The sequence below is a fragment of the Phaenicophaeus curvirostris genome, chromosome Z, assembly GCF_032191515.1.
Source record: "Phaenicophaeus curvirostris isolate KB17595 chromosome Z, BPBGC_Pcur_1.0, whole genome shotgun sequence".
NCBI classification, from domain to species: Eukaryota; Metazoa; Chordata; class Aves; order Cuculiformes; family Cuculidae; genus Phaenicophaeus; species Phaenicophaeus curvirostris.
The window spans coordinates 67,423,380-67,435,550 of NC_091431.1; the positions used below are offsets into that span (position 1 = coordinate 67,423,380).

At 47.6% G+C, this 12,171-nt stretch overlaps 1 protein-coding gene across 6 annotated transcripts in view; it reads left to right on the top strand.

The window, feature by feature from the left end:
- The window catches only part of UBAP2 (ubiquitin associated protein 2), a 365,909-nt gene extending 354,124 nt beyond the window's left edge, over positions 1–11,785 (top strand). For 5 of the 6 annotated variants that reach the window (XM_069880909.1, XM_069880912.1, XM_069880913.1 and 2 more), the window contains exons 22-28: positions 3,446–3,524; positions 4,987–5,201; positions 6,457–6,556; positions 6,640–6,747; positions 8,206–8,273; positions 9,197–9,388; positions 10,560–11,785. In XM_069880909.1, coding sequence (XP_069737010.1) covers positions 3,446–3,524; positions 4,987–5,201; positions 6,457–6,556; positions 6,640–6,747; positions 8,206–8,273; positions 9,197–9,388; positions 10,560–10,655 — 858 coding nt within the window. In that variant the 3' untranslated portion in view covers positions 10,656–11,785. The remainder of the gene's footprint in view (positions 1–3,445; positions 3,525–4,986; positions 5,202–6,456; positions 6,557–6,639; positions 6,748–8,205; positions 8,274–9,196; positions 9,389–10,559) is intronic. The other variant, XM_069880914.1, reaches the window with a different exon arrangement.
- Positions 11,786–12,171: the final 386 nt, after the last annotated feature.

Here is a 12,171-nt window from a genome sequence, read left to right on the forward strand (position 1 = left end):
TTGTCAGTGCTTCCTGGGAAACTTCCAGCAGCGAGAGGTACTGGTGCCTGCCCACACGGGGAGAGCTGGGGTTTCCCCTGTGGTTTGGGAAAGGGATTCTTCTAATTCAACTCTTATTGTGTGTGTAGATGCTATAAATTCTCGCTGTGGTTAGCTATTGTTTTTGTGTGTATTACACCGGGCTGTGCCATCTTTTCTGCCAGCCTGTTGCAAGCTGCCTGTGCAGCAGAGATCTTGGATGCCTTACCTAGCGTGTGTGGTACCTAGTGAGCTGCTTGGTAGAGCTTCAACCTATTACATTACATTAGGTCACTTAAAATTTTCCAGTCCTTTTCTATGTTACTTTGAGTCTGTTCCTGGTATTTCAGTTTTGACTTTATGCACCTTCTCCCACATAGCTTCTGTAGGTCGAGAAATACCTGTATTGTTTGAAGAACAGAATATGTCTTCCAATGTTTTCCTCTGCGTGGAAAGATAATTGACCTGCACTCATATTTTCTTACTATGTTTTTATTTCAAATGTGTGTTAGATAGGGATATGCTGTGCTGATGTGGTTTTCTCCCACCTAAGAGGCAGTGGGGATAAATGCAATCCTTAAGCACCGTTCTCACACAGATTTGGTTGTTTTTTGTCCAGTTTATATAGGGGAAAATACTAGTGTGTCACTTATAGTTCATATCCACTGAATCCTCTTTAGATGTCTTCTGCAAATCTGCTTTTTGTGATGTTTTCCTCAGAGGGACATGAGAACTTTGCTTTTGAAAATCCGGCTGAGACTTTTGATGTTTAAGTGTTTAAGCTTAAGTGATTTGTGCCGGAGTTGGTAATATGGAATTATCTGGGAAGTAAAGAATGAAATATGGCACCATTTCAGGTTACAGAAAGCACCTGCAATGCTAAATCTTTACTGGATTATTTCATGTTTGGTGATGGATGATTTGTTGTAGGAAACAGTGATGCACAGAAATGGAGCAATGTGGAGGATGCTGTCAACTCACAGAAAGCATTTGAGGTGCTCTGGAATTTGCAGAGAGTGGTATCAAGAAAGGAGGATGGTTTTCCAGTGTTGGAGAATGTTTGGAAATGGCTGTGTTAGCAGTTAAAGCATTAGCTCTTGACAGATTGGAGGTGGTGAAGAGTAAACCATGAGACTTAAGAGGCAAAACACTTAGTAGAGTGAGAGCCCCACATGTGGAGCTCACCCAAAGAGGGAAGGCCAAACTTTTTCTCTCCCAAACTAAAGGCAAAATGCAACTTCAGTTTTGCTGGCATGTCCTGTCAACTTGGAGTGTGAGCTTTCAAGGATAAGGACTGTCTTACCTTCCAATAGAGGACGTAGAAGAATGATATAAGGCAGTGGTCTCCTCCTTTTTTTCATCAGTAAAAAATGTGTGAGCACTTGCCACCAGTATGTTTTTATTTCTAAATTATATACATAAGCTACTGTACTAATATGTATGTTACAAAACCTACACAACAAATCAAAACTAAAAAAAGGTGAGAGAGAGGTTAAACAAACACACTGTTTTTAGATTTCAAAAGTTTTATTTGTTAATGGTACCATAACCACTTTATTTGTACACCCTGATGGATTGTCTTACACACTTCTTTTTGGAGACCTGATCTGAGGTCTCCTTTAACACACTTAAATACATTTTCACAGAATCACTAGGTTGGACAAAAACCCCAGGATCATAGAGTGCAACGGTTCCTGTCAATCACTAAACTCTGCCCCTCAGCATCTCATCCACCCATCTTTTAAATATCTCCAGGGATGGTGACTCCATCACTTCCATGGGCAGCCTGTTCCAGTGCGCAATGACCCTTTCCATGAAAAATTTTTTTCTAATGTCCAGCCTAAACCTCCCCTGGTGGAGCTTGAGGCCATTCCCTCTTGTCCTGTCCCCTGTCATTTGGGAGAAGAGACAAGCTCCCTCCTATCCACAAGCTCCTTTCAGGTAGTTGTAGAGAGCAATGAGGTCTCCCCTCAGCCTCCTCTTCTCCAGGCGAAACAACCCCAGCTCTTTCAGCCGTTCCTCATAAGGCCTGTTCTCCAGCCCCCTCACCAGCATTGTTGCTCTTCTCTGGACTCGCTCCAGAGCCTCAACATCCTTCTTGTGGTGAGGGGCCCAGAACTGAACACAGAATTCGAGGAGTGGTCTCACCAGTGCTGAGTACAGAGGGAGAATAACCTCCCTGGACCTGCTGGTCACGCCATTTCTGATCCAAGCCAAGATGCCATTGGCCTTCTTGGCCACCTGGGCCCCTGCTGGCTCATGTTCAGTCGCTGTCAACCAACACCCCCAGGTCCCTCTGCTCCAGGCAGTTTCCAGCCAGACTTCTCCTAGTCTGTAGCTGCACAGGGTTGTTGTGCCCCAAGTGCAGAACCCGGCATTTGGCCTTGTTAAACCTCATGGCGTTGGTCTCAGCCCAGCGGTCCAGCCTGTTCAGATCCCTTTGGAGCCTCCTGACCCTCCAGCAGAATGACACTTCCACCCAGCTTAGTGTCATCTGCAAACTTGCTAAGGGTGCCCTCAATGCCTTCATCCAGGTCATTGATAAAGACATTGAACAGGGCTGGACCCAGCACTGAGCCCTGGGGAACCCCACTTGTCACTGGCCTCCAGCTGGATTTAACTCCATTTCCCACCACTCTCTGGGCCCGGCCAGCCAACCAGTTTTCCAACCAAGAGGGCCTTTGCCTGTCCAGGCTAGAGATGACAGTTTCCGAAGCAGAATGGTGTGAGAAACTGTGTCAAAGGCTTTACTGAAGTCCAGGAAGATACATGCACAGCCTTTCCCTCATCCAGCAGCCGAGTCACTTTGTCATAGAAGGCAATCAGGTTAGTTTGGCAAGACCTGCCTTTCATGGACCCGTGTTGCCTGGGCCTGATCACCCAGTTCTCTTGCATGTGCAAAGATTTTCCAGTCATCAAGTATTAATATTTTTCTCCCTTTTGCCCCCCGCTTTAATGTTTGTGCTGTTTTCCTAGCTGATGTTTCCATTTTTAGAAAACAGGGCATGGTAGATGTTTAAAGCCTTTTAGGTCACATCCACATTGCAGTTACGGTCCTGGCCTGTCCCCAGGTCTTTGGCTTCTGATAACCTGTTGCTCTCCTAAGTACAGTCTCACTGAAAGGTGACTGCTCAGAACTGAGGGTTGTGAGGGGAAGGCATTTATTCATTGCCTTTAACTTTTCGTTAGGAGATTAAGTATTTGTATAAAATATTAGAAATGCCTATAAAGTGGCTTTATTTTGAAGTTGAAGGTCCAAGTAACACTTTGGCTCTGCCGTAAGTGATGAGGTCAGCTTCTTTTAACCACAAACTTCCTTTAGTTCTTCCTTTTTAAATTTTCTTATGTGTGTAATACGGGGTTCTTAAGACCTATGCACCTCTGTTACCACTTCAGCTATTAATAAACCTTGTTGTCTTTTTCCAAGGATTACTATGGAATTACATTCCCTGCTCCTGCAACTTTGACGGGCAGAGAAGGGAGCCTTGCTAACAACCCCTACTCAGGTGAGTGCTATTTAGAGGCGAGGATAAGCAAGATGTGCTGGTTTCTAAGTGCAGGTCATCCTGGTGTTGCTGGACAAGCAATTGTTTTTCTCTTCTGTAAGCAGTTAAACCCATTGGTCCAAACAGTCAAACAAAAGCAAGCATGTCCCTCTCAGCCTTGACACTGATGCTTCTTCATGGTTTTGGTCAGTAATTCATAGATGACAACTTCTGGGTCAGAGTTGGGTAGCCTTTGAGTGCAGAATTATTACAAATGTAAAAGGCAGTGTCATGTAGTGCCCTTCCAAGCACATACAGGTGCTTGAAAAATATTCCATAGCTTAGCAGTTCTTCTTGAAACGCAGCTGGTTTGCTTTCCTTATTTTGGCACTTGAGCAGGGTTCCTCAGCAGCTCCCCATACTTTGTTACTGTTGTTTTAGCACTCTTATGTTCCCAGCAGGAGCTGCATATAATAGGCTTTCCCTCACCCTCCCCAGATATAATGGACTTTGTTCCCCAAAGCATGTGGCCTGGGAGGCCCTTCCTCATTCCTGCCTTTCATCTGCAGTTTCACGTTGTAAATGTGACATTAATGCCATCCAGGATTTTCAACCTGTGGTTTTCTTCCACTGCCATCTAATTACAGCTTAAAACTGTAGCCATAGGTGTTATAATTCCTATATAGTATTAAGTGTTGTCATACTTCTTGGTAACCAACATAAAGGAGTAGTGTTTGGGAACGAGATAGGTGTGATTGATATGTGCCATCTCCCTAAAGAACATGTGAACATGCTGCTCTGAAGGCTTCCAGAGAATGCAAGTGTTCAGGAGTTTTCTGCTTCATAATCACTTCCGTCAGGAGGCTGCTTTTGGGTTAATAACTGAATTTCCCTTCCTACTTCTTCAATAAGGTGGCCCACGATGCAAGCCTTGCTTTCCTGGCCTTCAGCTACTGTCTCCAGAACTTTGGTGGTGTGAGGAACTGGACATCTAACCATTCATGTTTGACAAATAAACAGACATTGACAGAAACAGGCCCATTGCTGCCTGTAAATCCTAACTTGCTTTCAGCCCATGGAGCTTAGCTAATCAGTTTAACCTCCAAGAGAGTCACGCTTTAACACAACAACAACCATTTGCTCTTTGGCTACTTACCATACTTCTGCTTTTAGCATGTGTTATTGCAATGATTTGATATTAATGAATCTGCTCGAACTCTATGAGATAGGTAAGTATTGGCATCTGCATTTCGTCAATGGATTGGCCATGGCACAGGGTTCTGTGCCGTGAATAGCCAGTGTCCCTGTGACTGTCAGGAAAAGAGATCAGGAGAGCTCTTCCTGTGAATAACTGCAGGCTTTCTAGTGTAGGATGTGCTGTCTTGTGTTGTTGTCTGCTTGTATTCAGAGGATTTAAATCCTTTGAATTCTCCACTTTTGGAGTAGCTTTGATAGCTTTTCTGATAGGTTCTTTCTTTTGCAGGTGACGTTACAAAATTTGGCCGTGGGGATTCCACCTCCCCTGCTCCTGCGACCACGCTGGCCCAGCCACAGCAGAACCAGACGCAGACTCACCACACGACTCAGCAGCCCTTCCTCAACCCGACCCTGCCCCCGGCGTACAGCTACACTGGGTTACCTTATTACGCTGGTGTGCCTGGTGTACCCAGTGCATTCCAGTATGGGCCAACCATGTTTGTAAGTGTGACAGCCTAAACCGTAACCGTCCCTTCGGGTCTCTCTGGTTTTGCTCTCTCCAGTCCAAACCTCCTATATCTTGAAATCACAAGGTGGTTTGAGTTGGAAGGGGTATTAAAGGTCATGCAATTCCAAGCCCTGTACTATGGGAAGGGACGCCTTCCACTGGATTGGGTTGCTCAAAGCCTCATCCAGCATGGCTTTGAACTTGGGATGGGGCATCAACAGTTTCTCTGGGCAACCCGTGCCAGTGCCTCATCACCCTTGCCTTAAAACATTGCTTCCTTATGGCCAATCTAAACCAACCGTCTTTCAGTTTAAAACCATTGCGTTTGTCCTGTCACTACAAGGATTGGTAGAAAATGTGTCCCAGTCTTTCTTAGCAGTCCTGTTTAAGTACTGTAAGGCTGGAGCAAGGTCTCCCTGGAGCCTTTTCCTCTCCAGGCTTAACAATCCCTGCTCTTCTCAGTGTTTCTTCATAGGAGAGATGTTTCATCCCTCTGATCATTTATCCTGCAAAAGATTTCCAAAAACATGCAACTGTCAGAAAATAGCTGCTATCCCTTCACCAAGAAAACGGGAAATTTAAAGGCTTGTGGAGTCCTGCACAGATTGCTGTAAATAGCCAACAGCTGCAGCTTGTGGATTCAGTGTTCCTGAAAGCCCTTACTTTCTCTGGAGAATAAAGGGAAGACCCAAAGCTGAGTCAGCGAACTGGGAGTGCCTAGGAAATCCTTTTCAGGATGGAGGAGAACCCTAGTCAGTCAGAAAGCCAGCGGCTGGTAGTCTCAGGAGGAATAAAGTTATTTGGGAAGAGGTGATACTGCAGGCACAAGGGTAGATGAGTCTATTTTAGGGCCCTGTAGGACTGTGTTTTATGAAGTAGCGTCAGGGAGGAGTTGTTTCATTTGATTTTGGAGGAAGAGCACTGTGGTTGCTCCTTCTTGGGCTTGTGGGTAAGGATTTGCTGTTTACAGTCAGTGTCTGAAAGAAATGCACAGCCTGTTCTGAACTAGAGTTGCACTGCAATTCAGGGGGTGGCTCTAGCAGAAAACCTGGGGCTTGCACAAAGCCACTGCAGCAAGTTACTGCTGGAAGCACTAGTGCTGTGTCCCATGCCACTCCAGTGCCCCCAACTCCAATTAAATTTCCCACGTGAAGTGTAGGTACCTTCCCTACTAGACGGCAGAGGGAGCTTGTGTTTTCCATGCTGTTCCCCAGTTAACAGTGCCTTTTGTTTCCTTCCTTTGTCCAGGTACCTCCAGCATCTGCTAAACAGCACGGAGTCAACTTGAACACCACCTCGACTCCTTTCCAGCAAGCGAGTGGCTACGGGCAACATGGCTATGGTGCAGGTATGCTCGCCCGCGTGCTTTCTGTGTCAGCGTCTGCAGAGCTGCTTGCACACTCTAACACCTTGTCTTGTACACACCGGCAGGCTATGATGACTTAACGCAGGGAACGGCAGCTGGAGATTACAGCAAAGGAGGCTACAGTGGGTCATCTCAAGCACAAAACAAATCTGCTGGCACTGGACCTGGGAAAGGTAACACATAAGACTTGAGGTTTTTTTTCAGTTGGGTTTAGTAGGGCAAACTCCCAGTGTTGCCAGTGCTGTGCAGTTCACACAGCAGCCAGCTCTAAACAGCGTCTCAATCCAAGCTGTTTCTCCATCTCCCGTGTACAAAATGCTTTTTTTAATGGTCCAAGTATTCCTTCTAAACCTCATGGCTGAACTTCACATAAAGGTTTGTGTAGCTGATGTGCAGTTTTGTCCACAATTACATGTGGGAGAAACAGTGAGCTGTTTCTTCTGCCTAAGTTTTCTTTGCTGAATAATAGTGGTCCTGCAGCACTGAATGCAATGTTCGATGGTGCTGCTGAAGTGGTCCTCTGTCAAATGATAACTAGATTTTGAGTTTATCGATAGTCACCTGAGGCAGCCTTGTGTTAGGAGTGAGCAGGGCAGTTCACACATCTCAGGACTGTTGTTTCAGCTGCTGTCCATACACCCTGTAGCTCACTGCATTGTTTCGTGGCTGGAAATCTTTCCATTGTGACTGTAAAGGCTGAAGAATTTATACAGCTTACATGAAAGCTTTATTCTGTTCATGCTGGGTAGATTTAGACGTGTATACTGAACTGCTTGGCACTAACTAGCGCATCCTTGGGCTTGAGCAAACACCAAGCATTTGCTGTGTGTTCAAAACACCAACTGGACTGTCTTCAGCCAAGAGCTGATTACATTCTCCTCTGTGGAGGAGCAATATCCAAGGAAGGGAACAACCTTAGAGCAGTGCACACCCTCTGAGTCCAGTTCTCTGATTCAAATGCCAAAGGACCCACTGGTTCCATTCTGATCCTGGTTAAATGATTAAAGCCTGTCTTATAAAGACTGTGAATAAGTAGCTGGTTTGATTGTTACCTCATTGGTAAGTGAGTGTTCCTAAAGCTGTCGTGGCACCATCTGGTCCAGATGGAAGCCAGCGTGAATCAGTGGTATTAGTTCTCTGGGGGCAGGGGAACATCACAAACCTCACCTTTCTGCAGGATGTGAAAGGGCGAGGGCCGAAATATGTAGCAGATGTGAGTCTCATCACTCAGCTCACTACTGGAAAGCTCTTGAATGCTGCAGTAGAGCCAAATGCATCTGTAATCCTAGGGGAAAGCTGGCTTTTCTGTGAGCTTAAGTAAGTGTTTGGTTCAGCCAGCAGCTGCCTAGGTTCATTTGAATCCACAAGGTAACCAGTGGGTTGTGGGTGAATTTATCCCAGCGGGCTGGTTTCCCACTTTGCAGTGAGACCAAGTGCTTTCTTCTGTTCCTGTGTGGAGTGCCATGGGTCCGAGAGCACAGAGAACCCTACTGGTCTGGCCAGCACCAGCAGCAGGACTTGTGGATGAAGGGGCATCCACTGAGGCTGCTGGAGGTGCCCAGAGCAGAGCACAGGGCTCATGCTGGGTGGTGGTTGACTTTCTCATTGTTAGTGGCTTTTCTGTTTTCCAGGTGTTTCTGTGACCTCAACTAACACAGGTGTGCCTGATATCAGTGGCTCAGTCTATAACAAGACTCAGGTGAGCAATGCTGGACCCTCCTCCCTCATGGCCTGAGGGTTCCTGCTCTGGTCTCAGGGTCAGCAGCCCATGGCATTTCTTATGCTGGCTCTGTTTGCTGTTGGAGCGGAGTCTCACCCTCTGTCCCACCGCTCTGCCGTGTCAGCTCCTGACGGCAGCTGCGGGTGCAGACACTCCACACTGCCACACGCTGCCTGCTGTGTCCTGGCTGCAAAGGAAATGTGATGGTGCTTGTGTTTTTATTCAAAATAGCCCCTGAAGCAGGCAAGTTGAGAGGCCGTTTGCTTTTTACCAGAGATGCCAGTCAGTAGTGACCGCCCCTGACACCGAGGGTCCCTGTCCCACACTCTCCTGTGGCTGTTGCTCAGCGTTCAGATCCCCAGAAAGAGCCGAAAGCACTTTGAGAAGCTGTGGTGTGCAGTGGGTTCCTTTTTCTCCTCCTTGCCCCCACAGCCCAAGGAATCTGTGTCTGGCTATGATCCGTGCGTGCAGGAAGGAAGCCAGTTCCAACTGCACACTTTAGTGTTTGGAGTCAAGCTTTGTCCAGGAGTGGAAGATCTTATTGTGAGTTCTTTTTGCAGTTTTGTTGGGCTTCCCTGGGTCGAGCAATTCTAGACTGAACCCCGTGAACCCCTGATTTCAGGCAGCTGCTGCCATGCCATATCCCACTGAGTAAAAAGAGGTCAGGGGAAAAGGAGCACAGTAGCCATGGAAATAAAAATAAAATGTTAGAGGTGTTAGTGCAGAAATATGGGTGAGAACAGGAGCTGAAACTCATCTACTGAAGTGCTCCCAGGTGTTCGATGTGACTTGGGGTCAGTGGAAGGTACAAGTGGTGTGCGTCCAGGCCACTCTTGTTCTGGTCTGGTCACCACACAGCTGCTCGGACCATTCTGATGCTGTCCTCCTCATCTCCTGTGCAGACGTTTGACAAGCAGGGATTCCATGCTGGCACGCCGCCTCCTTTCAACCTGCCCTCTGCTCTTGGATCGACTGGGCCCTTGAATCCTGGTGCTGCCCCGGGTTATGCTCCAGCCCCGTTCCTCCATATCCTGCCTGCGCATCAGCAGCCTCATTCCCAGATGCTGCATCACCATCTGCAGCAAGATGGGCAGGTGAGTCTCCTTATGCCCCTGCAGCACAGCAGAGGGCAGAGCCGCCCCCGCCTGCATCCCAGCAGGTTCTTGGGGGTTTTTGCTTCCTTCTGGTTCTCTCTTTGCTCGTTGGGAAAGGGCTGTGACGGGGATTGCAGACTGACAGACTCGATGCCATTGACCAGCTTGGGGAGGGAACCTCACGGAGTTCAGCAAGGGACGGTACTAAGCTGGGTGGAAGTGTCAATCTGCTAGAGGGTCAGAAGGCTCCAAAGGGATCTGAACAGGCTGGAGCACTGGGCTGAGTCCAATGGGATGAGGTTTAACAAGGCCAAATGCCGGGTCCTGCACTTGGGGCACAACAACCCTGTGCAGCTACAGACTAGAGGAAGTCTGGCTGCAAAGCTGCCTGGAGGGGAGGGACCTGGGGGTGTTGGTTGACAGCGACTGAGCATGAGCCAGCAGTGGCCCAGGTGGCCAAGAAGGCCAATGGCATCTTGGCTTGTATCAGAAACGGCGTGACCAGCAGGTCCAGGGAGGTTATTCTCCCTCTGTACTTGGCCCTGGTGAGACCGCTCCTCGAATCCTGTGTTCAGTTCTGGGCCCCTCACCACAAGAAGGATGTTGAGGCTCTGGAGCGAGTCCAGAGAAGAGCAACGAAGCTGGTGAAGGGGCTGGAGAACAGGCCTTATGAGGAACGGCAGAGAGAGCTGGGGCTGTTTAGCCTGGAGAAAAGGAGTCTGAGGGGAGACCTCACTGCTCTCTACAACTACCTAGAAGGAGGTTGTGGAGAGGAGGGTGCTGGGCTCTTCTCCCAAGTGATAGGGGACAGGACAAGAGGGAATGGCCTCAAGCTCCACCAGGGGAGGTTAAGGCTGGACATTAGAAAAAAAATTTTCATGGAAAGAGTAATTGGACACTGGAACAGGCTACCCAGGGAGGTGGTTGAGTCACCTTCCCTGGAGGTGTTGAAGGCACATGTGGATGAGGTGCTGAGGGACATGGTTTAGTGATTTATAGGAATGGTTGGACTCGATGATGCAGTGGGTCTTTTCCAGCCTGATGATTCTGTGATCTTTTCTCCTGTGAGGAAGAGCTGTACCTGGGGGTGCCAGCTCTTCTTGTGGGGTTCAGATGGGCTCATCCTGTTGGAAATGCTGATGCCCGTGTGTCCTTCCCTTCCTCTTTCTAGGGTGGATCTGGCCAACGCAACCAGCCCAGTACCATGCAGCAAAAGTCTCAGGCTACCAAAACCACCTATGGCACTTCTCCATACTGGACAAACTAAATCGAAACTGGGGAGGAGGGAGAGAATGAAAGGAGAGGAGGAAAGAAACAAAACAAAACAAAAGACAAGAAGTAACAAAGTCAAAGCCCATTCCTGGAATTATTAGGAGAAGAAGTAACTGCTCAGCCAAACATCTTTGCGGGGAGAACTGCAGCCAGCCATCCTCTGTGTGACTCACCCGCTCCCTCTTTGAGTTGCTGTTGTATGTAATATATTTATGTATGTATTTGTAAATGTTATAGAACCTAAATGTGGTTTTCTGCATCTTGCAGCTTTTTTATTTTCTTTGTAGGGAAAGTAATTATTCATTTCCCATCTGCGCCAGGGCATCCTTCCTTGGTTTTGTTTTTCTTAAGCTCTCCAGCCTTTATAACTCTGTCAAAGGCAAACTGCACCTTTTTCTTTTTCTTTCTTTTGGCGCTGGAGCCCATTTATTTAATGCAGTTCTAAATTTTGGCAAAGAAGGAGGCTTTTCCTGTCTCGTCCCATCCCATCCCGTTGCCCCCCAAAAAAGAAGAGTCAAGATGTGTGATCTTGTTTTATTTTTCCTCCCAGCCCCCAGTATAGCCGTTACTTTGAAGAGGAAAAAGAAAGAAAGAAAGGTTTTGTGAATCTTCCCCTCTCCTTCATCTCCCCCTTCCCTCTGGCTGTGGAAGGTGAACTCTTATTGGCATTTTGGTCACTGCGACCCTGAGCTGTGGCCTGAGCTGCAGCAGCCTCACATTTTTATTTTTCAATTTTTGAATAATTAAAAAAAAAAAAAGACAGGGTTTTCTTTTTTTGTTGGTGTTTCTATTTTTCTTCTAGTTTGTTCCTTTAGCAAGAGACTTCAGATGGCTCAGTGTGTCCTGGAACATCATTTGCATCATCAGAGGCAAAAAATGATGTAGCGGTTCTTAAAACTATAAGCTGTGTCTTGTACCTCTTTTTGCCCTGAGCCACCCTGCCCAGGAAAGACAGAGCGACTGAATGGGAACTTCACCTGTCCTTCCCCACTTTTTTTCTTTTTTGAAAAACAAAGACCATGGAGGCCACTTCTGGTCCTTCTTGTCCTGCACCAGTGCAGTGAATGTTTTAGTTTTCATTTCTTTTGGCCCATCCTCCACCCAATAAAGACCTGAGCATACCAATGGTATTTGTCTGTGTTCTCATAGTCTCTGTGAACAGTTTTCCTTTTGAAGCCCGTCCCTTCCCACCTGCTCCGACAGCAAAGGCTGAGCTGGGAGGGTGAGAAGGTGAGGGGAGCTCCGTGCTGAGAGCTCACAGGTGCCCGCAGCAGGGATGGGAGCACCCTGACTACTGCCATAGCATCATCTCATTGCCTTGGGTGTCCTTTGGCTTTTCCTGAGTCGCTGTGGGGCAGAGGGAGGGAGGGAGCACAGCTGCAGCACTGCCCACCCCTGCTTTGCCTGTGTAGTCCATGGCCTCCACCAGAAGTGTGGTCAGTGGTGAGGGCTCAGAGTGGCTCCTGCGCCAACCTCATCTGGAGAATCCTGGCTCCATATAGCAGAGGAGG